Source organism: Gallus gallus, chromosome 4 (assembly GCF_016699485.2).
Source record: "Gallus gallus isolate bGalGal1 chromosome 4, bGalGal1.mat.broiler.GRCg7b, whole genome shotgun sequence".
Lineage (NCBI taxonomy): Eukaryota > Metazoa > Chordata > Aves > Galliformes > Phasianidae > Gallus > Gallus gallus.
In genome coordinates, this window is record NC_052535.1 from 37,959,515 (window position 1) to 37,973,324 (window position 13,810).

At 37.8% G+C, this 13,810-nt stretch overlaps 1 protein-coding gene across 3 annotated transcripts; it reads left to right on the forward strand.

Moving 5' to 3' along the window:
• The first annotated feature begins 8,374 nt into the window (after positions 1-8,374).
• GIMD1 (GIMAP family P-loop NTPase domain containing 1) lies at positions 8,375-13,196 on the forward strand. 3 transcript variants are annotated; one of them, XM_046940773.1, is made up of 4 exons: positions 8,375-9,520; positions 9,732-9,855; positions 10,011-10,427; positions 12,645-13,196. In XM_046940773.1, exons 3-4 carry the CDS (start codon positions 10,035-10,037, stop codon positions 12,912-12,914), a joined length of 663 nt encoding a protein of 220 aa, XP_046796729.1. In that variant the 5' UTR covers positions 8,375-9,520; positions 9,732-9,855; positions 10,011-10,034; the 3' UTR covers positions 12,915-13,196. The 3 variants fall into 3 exon arrangements, with proteins under 3 accessions (XP_046796729.1, XP_040555567.1, XP_420495.2); XM_040699633.2 differs by having other exon boundaries at positions 8,375-8,472; XM_420495.8 differs by lacking the exon at positions 9,732-9,855 and having other exon boundaries at positions 8,375-8,472.
• The last annotated feature ends 614 nt before the right edge of the window (positions 13,197-13,810 follow it).

The following is a 13,810-nucleotide window of genomic DNA, read 5'->3' on the forward strand; positions in this document are numbered from 1 at the left end:
TACTAAACTTCTCCAGCATTTGGTAAACACTGTCACACATCACCAGAAGACAACCTATTCCATACCTGGGCAGTTTAAGTGACATCAAAGATATATGAAAGTTGAGAGTTCTCATACAGTGAAGATTTCTCCTCCACCATCTATTTAAGGCTGTCTCTCTACAACCACCTCTTCAGCACGCATCATGCAGAACATGACTGCAGCTCTTTCATGGCCCCTCAGAAGCACCAGATCAGTCTGCTTAACTTTGTCAGTAGCTGGTCTTTTCTGAAGAAACTGGTAATTTAGCCACTGAATCCTAATTTTATATGTGCTAAAGAAGTACTTTCTTAAATCAGGATGGGTTTATCCTTTTGCTAGTGTAAGAACCCTCAAAAACAGTTTAAAGTCCCAGGCATTCGGTAATGACGAATGACGGTAACAGGAAGGTAACGGGAAGGTTCCTGACTGTAACAGGAAGGAGTTTGAGATGTAGTTCTCTGACAGATGTTAAAAGCAGCACATCTTCTGCACAAATGTTGTGTATACATAATCATCCAGTTACGCAAATCTGAAACAGAAAAACAATGTGTTTTCCCCATAAATTAAGACAACAAATTGGGTCTTGTAAGGTTATGGAAATGCTGACAGCTGTGATTTTTTCTTCCCGTTTTACAGTTCTGTTTCTAAAAAATAAGTCTGTTCTCTCACTTGAGACAAATCTGTCAAATCTGTTTTCTAAAAAAAGGAATTGTGGGTGCAGACTGAAGGAAGTTAGTGCTCTTGTTTGTTCTCTGTAGTCATAAATTATTTTGTGCTGACCAATAAAAGATTTTGTAAAATATAAGCCGATGATATTGGGCAAGTGTGGGTCGAACTACAAGGAAACCGATGTGACAACATCAACTCACTACATTCATTTTTAATTGGGAAAAAATGAACTTAGCTGTACTTGGAAGCCCTGATTTCTTTCCATTGTTCATGTAACTGCTAAACAGAAAACTCTGTTACCTCCCTGGGAGTCGACATTTATTCTCTGCTATATGGCTGCTCTCTATGAGCTGCTATGTTCTATACATCTTCGTTCTGATGATAAAAGGCCCATTCAGAATCACATGACAATACATTTTTGCTCAGCTTCCACCAGCCATGTTTCATTTTCATTGTGCTAAAAATGGAACACCCTCATCTCTCCCACAGAGGTTGGTCACAGCATGACACCACATTTTAAACTCCTCCCATGTCTTACTGTTCTGTATCATAAAACACATTGGGCACTTTGTACTTGGACAAAAACCTAGAGAAAATACTTTTATTCCAGCTTACATTATCAGAGCGCATGAACCTGACATGGCTCATGGTGTTCATAAGCCTTCTCTTGCCCCCAGTTATCCTCAATGGAGAGAGCCCAGGATTGCATCAGATTTGGAAAGCACTGACAAAAAAAAAAAAAACAAACAACAACAACAAAAAAACCCACTCAGATATCTGATACAGGAGGGGAAAAAAAAACATTCTCTGAGGCACAGAGGCTGCTGTCAGCTAAGGAACTAAACAGATAGAAGATGCAATCAGTTCCTCCTGTCTGTAAAGACAGTCACATGTTGAAAGAAACAGTTTTCTGTATGCAAACTATCAACCTTTTGCATCTGAAGATGCTTTGCAAAAGGCTTTAGCTGTGGGCGAACCCAGAAAAAACAATCAGCAACAACAATAAACAGCCTGCAATTTCTCACCCCTCCGCTGTTCCTTCCCTGCTGTACCTAAAGCTCCTTCCACTGCTCCCGGTTATGTCACTGCTTACCGGAACTTAACTCTGTAATGTTCCCATACTTTCATTTTTCTTGTCTATATCTATAAAACATTAACTTCGGGGAAACAGGTGGTGATGCAGCTCTGTATTTTACATTAACAGGCAGATTTCCAGCCACCAAATAAGACAACAGACTATCACACTTTAAGTCATGAAAGTGGATTAATTACAGAGTCTGGGGCTCGTGGTCCTAATTCACACTCCAGCTTTATAACCATACACTTTGCACCCTCCTACACACTATACAAAGTTTTAATATGCCAGACACAGCAATTCCACTTTTCTAAATATTGCCAGAGCAAGCCACACTGGCTTGTAGAAGGACTTTTACACCATCACACTGACATTACATATTCAGTGGCTTGACGTAGTGAAATATTCGAGGAAGATATCCTCAAATTCAGTTCGTTTGGAATGTTTTAAAATAATTTTTAAAAAAGGATCTGTTCAAGGCTTGACATTCATACGCTATCATGATTATTGGAAACAAGGAAGGGTAGTTGTATTCCTAGTTAGTATTCCAGTTTCTTAAAACTGTACTTTTGTAAAAAGTTGCTAGCAACTGAGCAGACTGTCCCTAAATGTACATATGCAGAGAGAAGGCAAGAAATAGCTACAATCAGAATACAAATACAGCAAATTGTTAGCTATTGGGTGTTTTAAGAGAAGTCTTCAACATGTGTTGTATTCTTTCTCCCTACATAGCCTGGAAAATAAGAAATGAAATAACTAAAGCTGTCTTGAAAACTTATGGATACTATTGAGTAAAAAGGTATCATTTTCACGTTCTTAAGTAGAAGCTTTATGGTTCGTATTCCTGACATTCTATGAAAAACTACTTAAGGATTAGAGAGAATATGAGTAGCACTGCGAACAGACCATCCCTGTGTAGAGGTGCAACTTCTGGGGTTATTGGAGTTATAAAGGCTATAACCTTTCCAGGCGTCATCGGAATACTTTTGGAAAGTAAGCCTCAAGTTATCTGGTCTCCTGCCGATCATTTTGCAATAATGATAACATTAAAAACAAAAGGTAATAATGCTGCTATTGCCCTACCAAAATCTCTGGCCTGCAGCTAAATAACTCCTACTACACGTTGCCAAAAGAGGTGAAGACTCCTTCCACTACTTAGATGAGGAGACAGAAATTGTGCAGCTTCTCTAAATAATGCAATGAGAGTTACAAAAACAGTAGCCAGATCCAGGCTTCCTGAGCTTCTGGGTATGTTCTCCACTCACAGGACATATGCCCCAGAGCCAAAATGCTTTTACTTATGAGGCTGAACTCAAGTTTAATCACAAGAAAGTGAACAACCATGGTACTCATCTGACTCGTCAATACAGATATATGTGGCCAGCCACAAAGCTTATCCAGATAAGTACGTGTAAGGGAAATAGGACTCTTCTTTAAGTCTGTATTTTTATGCTTTCCGGATATTGCGTATTACCCAAGTATCTGCCTTTGAAGTCAAAAGCTTACAATTTAATTAGTTTTCCTTTACTATTATTTATATATGTATAGTCTTAATTGATTCTTTGATTTTTTTTCTTTTTTCTTGCCTTTTTTTTTTTCCTTTGGTCTTTTTGCCTATTTCACTTGAATCAGATAACACAGATACAAATATCAGCCTTGCTGCACAGCCCCTACAGCCAATCCTGGGCACTAGCAGCATATCTCCAATCTTTACACTAGAGAAAATGAATCCTGGCACCATGGATGGAAACAAGACCCAAACAAGTTTAAGTATCTCCAAGGAATCTCCTCAAAAGACAGTATAGTTCGTTCTAAAAAGATAAAAAGCAGCTTTTGCCCGCATTCTCCACCAAAAATGTTAATGATTTAAGGGCTGGTCCGGCCCAGTTCTGCAACTAGTGGGGTGGAGGGATTTCGCAAAATCCGTGCCTCCAGGAAGGGAAACAGGGGACCCCAAAATAATTAAAAACAGCGGCAATGATCTGAGGAGAAACAAACTAATTTACTAAATATAGTATCAGAATGTAAGATAACACACTATAATACAATATAAATCAAAAATAATTGAGAGAAAGATTGTCTGAGAGCCAAAGGCCTTACACTAGCACTGAAGCCTTGCGTGCAGTTGGGAGCAGCAGTAGCGAGCTGATCCGGCAGGGAACACGGCAAGATGAGAAGAGGGCTGAGTCAAATGACCTGCACCCTTATATCTGTTCCCTTGAGCAGGAATGATAACAGTACTTGAAAAGGCCCTTGGGGAACGTAGTTCTTCTCTTCCAGACGGGTACCCGGAACTAAAGCATTTGCTCTTTAACTCCCAGTACACTGCATGATGTTGTGATGTGGAATACTGATAACCAAAAATTACAAAACCATGACATTAGTACAGTAAAATATATTAAAAATGTTCCTTCTATATGAAAAAAAAAAAGACATGGTGCATTGGAGGAAAATGCTAGTAAATCCAAAGAAGGTGGGGATTAGTAAGAGAATTAGAAATTGGCAGCCTGCGACAGTGAGTGTGGTTAAGTCACATTGTAGAATGCATCTCCCAGCATTTTGCAGAGCCATGTCACACCAAACCATACTAACAGGAAACAAGAAAAGTAGCTTGTTACAGAGAACTGAGAAGCAAAGGCTTTGGAAGAACATCACTCCTGCCAACTAAGCAGAGACAATGCTTCCACAGCAGAGAGACTTCCCAAATTAGCGTGGCAAAGATAATGGTTTCTAATTTGAAGTTTTAGCAGAAGAAAAAGGAAAGGGATATCTTGTGAATTCTGGTAATTCACTGGGAGAACAGAGAAATTCTGGCAGATACTCTAACCATGCTCACAGTTCTGCTCCATCTCCTTTAAAATGCAAGGTTCTTGGTTTGCCAAGAGCATTTGCCCTGAACCAATATTCTGCCATAAAAAGTACAGTAGGAACCTGAGGAGCTAGTTCTGCAGTTGTACAGTGTCCCAAAGTAGGTACAATTGCATTAGTTTATAGCTTTACTTCTCTTTCTCTCTTCTTGGTAAAAATAATCTACTCGCACAGCCATCCATACCACAGAGAGAAGCATCTTGAAGATTGCTGCTAATAGACTATTTCAAAAATACCAAGAACAGTAAGGATAGGATTAAGCAAGCAAAAAAGTCTGTTTTAAGGAAACATTAGGGAATATTGAGTGTTCCTCTAGGATCAAGAGAGAAGATTTCACTGTGAATGCAGTCTAAAAGGAATAAAGGATCAGTAGACGGTCCTTCTCTTAGCAGTGATATGTTTGGTTTTTCTTTGAAATTACATGTCTAACAGAACTGAATCCACACCAACTACATGGCATGCATACCTTCCTGGACTTCTCAAGTTGTATGGGAATGCTTAAAGCCTGCCTCTGTGTGTGGCAATCCATCAAATGGCCTCACTGCATTTTCTTTAAGAGAACTTCATCAAAGCACATCTAAAATTACTTACTATGGCATAATCTTGGGCTCAAATGAGAACCCACATAGGGAAAGAAGCTGTAAGGGATGGGAAGGCGTGGGAACTGAAAGGAGGCACATGGTAAGAGATGTGGTGCCTCAAAAGAACCTATGTCATTTCAGTTTATAAGAGTAGCCTATTTGGAGCACACACTGCAAAGCAGGGTGGAGAGCTTGCTCAGGGTGCTTTCAGACCAACTGCATGATCACAGGAATACAACAGAACAACAGCTGACAGGGCAATGTGACAAAAATGTGCTGAAACTTTAGTTAACACTGTACGTACATACAAATCCAGTAGAAATTCGGAAATGATTTTAGCACTGTTCTTTCAAAATCTGAAGAAGCTGCATGGCCAAGCTCCAGTTATTTTCAATTTGATTCGGAGCCTCACTTTCTTAGATTCTTAACAATTCCCTACAAGACTTGCTTGGTATTTCTACAGGAGCAGTAAAAGACGCATTTTTAAGCTCCGGGAAGCCTTCTTGCCAGCCAATCCATAATAGACCTCAGTTTCAGTTTTCTCCTTGCCATTTTGAAAATAAAGTTAAATAAACACAAAGAAAACCAAACAATAGCTTACCCACAGGCAGTGAGCAGTGCTACAAAGCATCAAATAGAATTTTGTTACATTCTGTACTTGCTCTTTGCAAATTCAACTTTTGCCAGTAGACTGTAAGATCTCATATTCAAAGCCCCACAATAAATGTCACCAACTCAATTCAAAAGCTAGGGAAAACAAAGATCTCTTTTAGAAGAAGAATCATGTAAAGAAGAACAAATAAAACTTCCAGTTTCTTAAGTGTTACCTTTGAATTACTGCTGTTCAAACTCATTAAGATGCTGTGCTATGTATTAGAGAAAACATGTTTCATATAAATAAATATCCCTTATGACAATGGAAAGAAAAATGTTTTCCACATCTTCATTATTTCAGCAGATGTTTCAAGACTCTTGTAATTGCTCTGTACTTCTAACACTTCAGCCTATTTCTGACCTGGTATTTTATTTCAGCGTTGGATTCTAGAGCAAGGGGACCCCCAGCTGAGTTTTACACTACCTGTGGAGTAAGCTGCTACTGCCACCTTGGGGAGGATTCTTTTCACGTACTTCAAGGAGGCTAAGCAAATGTCATATAAAACAGTTTGATTTTTTCCATCACACCTTTCTGGGAAGATGACTTCTTAAAATCTTTTGTCCATACTGACATAAGACATTCCAGATGCATTCTGTCACAGGTTATGCTGCACTAATAGTAATGGAAAGAAGCTGCATGTTTTTGGTGGGGAAGAACGCTTAGGTAACTTTTAGATAACATTTAATCACTGCCTTGCTTACAGTGCTCTTAATTTCATGGCAATTTTGCCAGCGTAAGAGCCCTGATCTACCTAAAGCTAAACAAACTGTATTTTACATACGAGACTCCACTTCTTCTGTAATTCTAGCTTTCCTGGTATTTTGAATCCTTGCTCATGCACAGCTTAAACTGCCCCACAGGCAGGCTACTATGTGGCTGCTAGGATGATGTACACTGTCTCAGCTCTAATGAGAGGCATTACTAGACATAAGAACAGCCCAACAAAATGCGCTGAACTAGACTGCAACAATTTAACCAAAGTCAAGACTTCTAGTCAAATCAAGTGAAGCATCCATATTTTCTATTTGCAATATCCACAGTTCTATGAGACTGACCTACTGTTGGTTTTAAAGTGTCACCCTGTAAGCACTCTTCTTCAATTCTGCTTCCAGCAGCAGAGAAAGGAACCTTGCTATACACTCTATATATAGATAAAACCTGTGTAGGACTTGAGTTGCATGCAGTCTGCACAGTGTTAACCTACAAGTCTTTTCACAGTAGGAACTAGCAGTAGGTGCCACTGCTACTTATACAAGGAAAGATTTAATGTCTCACCACTCATCAAAATAGGCAAGTTGAAGAGTAGGGAGCTGTATAAAGGCAACTAACTTGCGTATGTGCTCTTAAAAATATAGAGCAACGGAATTTTTACACAGTTGTCTAAAGCCAGGCAACACAAAAGAACTCATTCATGAAGAATAATGTGAGTTTACCCAAGGAGGCTGTTAAGGCACCATTAGCTCCTACCTTCTGCCAAAACACTAGCTGTGCTTGTGGCACCATACTGAGAGACAGATTTCTGGAAGAACTGATGCCTTAACTACACTGCTGCAGGCTGAAGCAGACCTTGTATTGCATTAAACTGTGATGTAGGAGCTCCCATATAGAGCTACATTTTGGATAACAATGTTATCCAAATGGGCTCTGGAAAGCGTCTTTACTTTCCTTCCCACCACCGAAAGCCTACATACCAGATTCCCGTTCCTTGATTACCAGATTCTTGGATTAAATACATCTCTCCATCAACCTAGAATTTATGGTCAGAGAGGAGCTACAGCTGAATCTTTCTCTGCAAACAGACAATCACTCTTCTGTTCTACTACCAGAATCCAGTCATTAAAACACAAATGTAGATTTATTTTCTACTACGGCACAGAAATTCAAATTAGTTACTTTCTTACCTGCGGAAAAAAGCCTAAAAAATATGTGATAGGTCTTTTCTGGGATATCTTTTTACCTTTGCCTTTAGTACTACTAAAGCACAGAAAAGAATTACACTTGCAAGCAAAACATACCAAGCATAGCATGTGATCAAAGAAAAGATCACACCTGTCTAGCCAACAGCAAATGAACACCGGTGCCAGTCTTCTTCAATTTTCTTCCAGATTCACAAATGACTTCTGTATTTTTATCTATTTTCAGATTATTTTTATCTACCTTTTCAGAGAAATAGCTTTACATCTGTGTAATGCTTATGCTGTATTTTGAAAATACTGCATCTATTTATTCATTGTGAGAATAAAAGAAAGTGCATATATTCATCATATACATATAAGAACACAGTCAAGAACATGAAACACAAAATAACCCACTAACTCCATTATCGCTCTCACATTAAACTGCTGGAAGAAATTAAGCAACTTTCAAAAATACCCACTTTATACATAAACTATATTTGCATCAGACAGCGCTAAGTACTGACCAAACGTAACAAATTGAATGAGGACCTATCAGTAATAGATTAACCAGATTAATGTGTACGTAACAGTCTCAGCGTGGTACGTTGCTGCTCTAAGTTTCAAAGTTCACGTATGAACTTTTTGCTCAGCACACACGGTTTATGAATGAAGATTGAATAAAAAAAGACTTTCAGGAAATATAAGGTAAGAGACAAACTATTGAAATTAAACTAAGTGTTTAAGTGTAGACTGCATATAAGGAAAAAAAACAAAAATCCTTGGTTATGACTGGGGGAAGAAAGAGGTAGAAGGAAGGAGTGCACAAATTCATGTCCTCCATCTTATCCATCTCCATATTATTATGATACAGAAGATGAATACAATTCACATTTACTGTTACTGGTTTATTCATCAGTGTAACTTCATAAAGTGTCTTTTTTAAAGAGAATAGGCGGGTATTCTTAAGATTAAAAGGGAACTGATAATGTTAAATTCCATATAAAATGCCAAATTCTCCAAGAAAGATCATGTACAGAATTCAGTGTTGTCTGTAACAAAATTAATATTTTAACTTAATAGTTCTTGCATGTTTGGCTTTGTACCTGAGTTATTTCAAGAACTGATTTAGGCACGGACTTAATAGGAAGGAGAATCACTGATCTGCTCAGGCATAAATCTGAATAAATTAATTGCAGACAATCTCCAAGTACATAAACACAGTATATTAAAAAACAACCAACCAACACACAACACATTGAGTTCAACATCACCGATAACTTAAAATAAGATGCTTATTCACCAACTGCTTTTTCATCTGAAACAGCTGAATGTATTTCATCAACCAATATTCCTGAGACAATTAACGTGCACCAAAACCCAGTAGATAAAGAATACAGAAAAGAAAGACGGCTTATTTATGAAGTCATTTCCCCTCTCCAACCACTAGCCTACACTATTCTTCCCCACTGTGCTATCGAAGTCTATATCATAGTGTAGATTTCCAATATCTAAAGTCTAAATTTGGAGACTGAATCTGCAGCATTAGCAAGTTTTACTGTTGTTGCTGTTTTTATTAAGACATACTTCCTATATTTGCCTGTATCAGAATGTCCTCCTGAATCATTATCTATTGTAGTCTTAGTGGAAGCTGATAAAAGATTTTCCAAGCTGCTCTCTGCTGCAGAAGCACTCCTTTAAAAGCTACTTCTCCCATACTATCTTCACCTTCCACCTCAGCCCCTCAAAAAAACAGGTAAAGATTTACTAGTAACAGCAGCATGCAGTCATCACCATTCTAACTTCCTCCTCCTCCAGTTTTCCTCCTTTTTTGTAACATTCTTCTGCATTTTCTACAGTTATTTCTCAGCTACTTTCCCTCTATGCTTTTTGCCCATCCTAAGCTTTATCTGCTTCACAATGTTCCTAAATCTCTTCTGAAACTTGACTCTTTCCCGGCTCTTCAGCTCCAACAGCGCAGAAGCACAGCCTATCAGGCTGCTCTCCTTGTTGTGAGAACTACCACGGAGTCTTGCTCCTTCTGAGTGGGAGACTGGAAAAGGACAGCAAAGATAGGTCCTCGGATCAGAGGTATGCATGTGCTGCATTGAATGTCTAGAGCATACACTCCTTACAGATTTCAGGCAAGGAAAGACACTCAAGAGACTGAATTTTTACATTTTTGCTGGATTGTTTAAGTTGTTGTCTGAAACAGCTCATGTTACTCCATCTTCACTTAATAACAGGTTTGCAGATAAAAACCAAAGACAATGGCAGACAGCAATGAGATGACAATCAACCTCGTTGTCCTTGGAAGAACTCAGACTGGCAAAAGCGCTGCTGGGAACAGCCTGCTAGGCAGCTTGGACTTTGAAAGCCATCTTTCCCCAAGCTCAGTGACCACTTGCTGCAGCCTTGGGCACAGCTGCCGTATTCTGGGGGTTACACGAAGAAATGGCTGTGAGCTAGCTCTCCGCATTCGGGTACTTGACACTCCAAGCTACCCTCACAGCAGCCTGAGCAAAGAGCAGGTGAAACACACAGTGAGATCTGCCCTGGCTCACCACTTCAGGGAGGAAGGTCTGCATCTTGCTCTTTTGGTCCTGAGGGCTGACTTACCTCTGTGTCCAGATGAAAATGATCAAACAGTTCAGTTCATCCAGGTAACAAATAAATAGAAATTTCTACTGTAATGGCAACTCTTTTTGTCTTTGGTTGAAAGTAACTATGGAGATGCTGACTGCAGATATGAATTAGAGAAGCGCAGCTAAAAATTGGAACACCTTCCAATCCACCAGCTGAAATACACGTGTATTTACACTCATAGCTCTAACACTATACACCATTGTCACACATACCACACTGAACCTGAGAAAAAAAAAGCAACTGGTATGCTGTAGTTGGATTCAACACTATAGACTTTTGGAATCAAATTTACATGGCAAAATAAGCTTCTCTCACAGAAATTAGTTAAGGGTTTACTATGACACTGCTAGCTTGTTGACGAGACGTGCTGTTTGAAGAAGTTGTTTGGTTACTTCACTCTCCTGCAGACTGTATAGGATAGAGCATAGCCCAAAGAGAGAATAATAGGTCCAAAATCATGTGGAAAGTCACTATCACTAATGCTGTATCTATTCAAGGGGGAAAAAAAGTTAGAAAGTTAACACATTTATTCTAGCAATCTTCTAGCATTATTCACTTGAAGCAGATATTTTGAATCTATGTTGAAGAAAATTTTTGGAAGTAGGTAACACTGAAAATGAATATCTTTCACTTCAGTGGAATCCTTGTATTTTTTTCCTCATTGTTACCCTTCTTTATACAGTTTTCCATTTCTCTAAACTTTATGTTATTTAAGAGGAATCAACACTTCCATCTAGAATTTTTACTTTAAGCCAATGGAAAATCATCTTGAGATCGTTTTGTTTCAAGGCCAGTAAAAAGGCCGCTAAAAGCCTAGGAGATGCCCCTGTACCTTTCTCCTTTAATAGAGCTTTAAAAATCCATAGTAGAGATTAAATAAAACACGTAAAAACCAAAACAATGAGAAAGCAACACTTCCTTGTTTCTTAATTATAACTTATTTTAGTTATTATCTCCTTAAAAGACTATCATGCTATGATTATATCAGCCACAAACAAATGGGGCAGGACAGCTGTCTGAGTGCTGGGATTATGATCAATAAGGTTGTGTTTCAGTATTTGTGTTTCAAGACGACACTACCGTGAGGACTACATTTTTAGCAATAAGTTCTCACAATAATCCTCTACATATTAGGGATGGTCTATCAGTAATTCATACAGAAGACTACTGGCATTTAAGTCTGCATTTTTTAATCCAATAAATAGTCTAATGTATTAGGAGAGCGGCAGATATTGATCTCATAACTAATATTAGCAGTGACATATCTGAGTCCTCAGATAATTAAAGGCACCACTCTCCCTCTAAAACTAGTCTCTCAACTCTTCCAGACAGCCTACACCAAAATACAGTTTATTTTGCAGGTTTTTTTCCTCATCCTTAACACCTAAAACAGATCAATCACTATTAATATAACATAATCCTTTGTCTAACTCCTTGCTTATCTTGGGAGTAAAAAGATATCCTTTAAAACACTTTTATGCACTTAAACATTTAGTTTACAGATTTTTTGAAATAACTATAAGGTGGACTTCAATAATAAAATAGTTTTCCTTTCACACATACAGGTGTTTGCATGATTGTATTAAAGTTACTATTTCTTTTACTATTGTAACTTAAAGTCCTATCTGTTACTCATATTACTTTCTTTCATACTGACAAAAAGCCAGCTTATTTTCCCTGTTCCCTTCCATCAAATGATCAACTACAGTTAAAGAAATTCTCTGCCTGTCATTATTCCTGTGCTACCAAGGACAGTTCAGTTTAAGGGGATGCAGCTGTTATTGAAATCAGTGTTACATAGAATTGTTTCATTTCTTAATTCACTGCAAGGTGATTAAGAAATCTTTTTTCAAAGAGCTTAGAGATTGCATGCAAATATTTATACATAGAAAATAACATAGGCTACTTGAATTTTACATATTATTTATAATGATGCGTGATGTAGCTTAACAATTTTCATTATTTACATGTGGACACTTAACTGTAGAAACTCTATTAACACCTGCAGCAGAACAGTTCAACTGCTATCTGCATGGCCACCTATTTCCACTAGAAGGGGATGCCAAGGTCTTTAAAGGACAAAATCCCCAGAACCTTCAGCAACTCAGACAGGCATAAACTGGATTACTGCCAGAAGCAGAACACAAGCTGATCTGCTAACACATAATTATGAGGTAGAAGTAGAAAAAATGAATAAGAAAAGACAACTATTTGAGATTTGTTTTTCATTACAGGAACTTCTAGGTCCCACATGGAAGGATTTCACTGCAGTTTTACTTACTCATGCAGACAAGGCAGAAGAAGCTGGATTCAGTGAGGAAGCATATCTGCACAACGCTTCAAGTACCCTGTTGTCACTACTGAACTCAGTAAAGAACAAATATGTTTTCCTAGACAACCAGAAGAGTATAATTAAAGAGGAAAGAGCTACTATTTTAAGAAAGCTCTTGAATTTTTTAAGACAGAATAATTATCAAGTACTACTTAAACATGACAAGGAATAAAATTAGCTTTCAGATGCTCATTTGTCTATTTTCTATGCTATATAACATCTAATAAAACAGTAGAAAAGACAGCAATTTGAATCTTCAACATTCCCACTGAATACCTCAGAAAATACAATTGGAAATATCTCTGTAGATTACCAAACTACGTGCCCTTCATAGAGCACCTCACGCTACTGAATCCAGAACCCCAGTTTCAACCACAAATGAGAACAAGCTAGTGCTCTAAATCATGCTCCTAACATGACTGTAGTCAGTAATAAAATTTTACACTACACCCTATTGCAAATTGCATTTCATATAGAACACAGATCTGGAAGAAAAAAAAAGCACATTAAAAAAGCTTTCCATAACATTTGTCTACTGTAAAGGTATTTCCCTACTTTGATTCAAAGGTTAAATCTGAGATTTTTGAACTTCAAGTGCTTTGTTTAATAAGATATCACTGGACACACAGTTTACAGAGCAGTTAAAATAGCTCCCCGTGTGCTTAATGCTATTTGGTACATTTAGAATAACTTAATTTCTGCTGCTTATTCCCAAATATATATGAAAAATTAGCACAGTTAACAGCATAGGCACATACAGAACTCATCTGGAAAAGAAATCTGTCAATTCTTTCTTTTGAGTTTGCTTCCTTTTAATCTTGTATCATTACCACTTTGATTTTATCTCCCAGCTTACTATAATAAGTTCAAAGCTTGTGAAATTCAGGTTGGGTAAGTTTCTTACATCAGTGGTTAGAAAAGTGCTTACCATGTGAGTAGTTAGACAGTAGACAGTTAAATAGTATATGCTGAAACATGTGAAGTGTTTCTAAATAGTTACTTTTCAAGTTTTATTGTGAATTGATCTGCAATGGTTACTTTCAGATTATTGAAAGGCAAGAGTTAGAA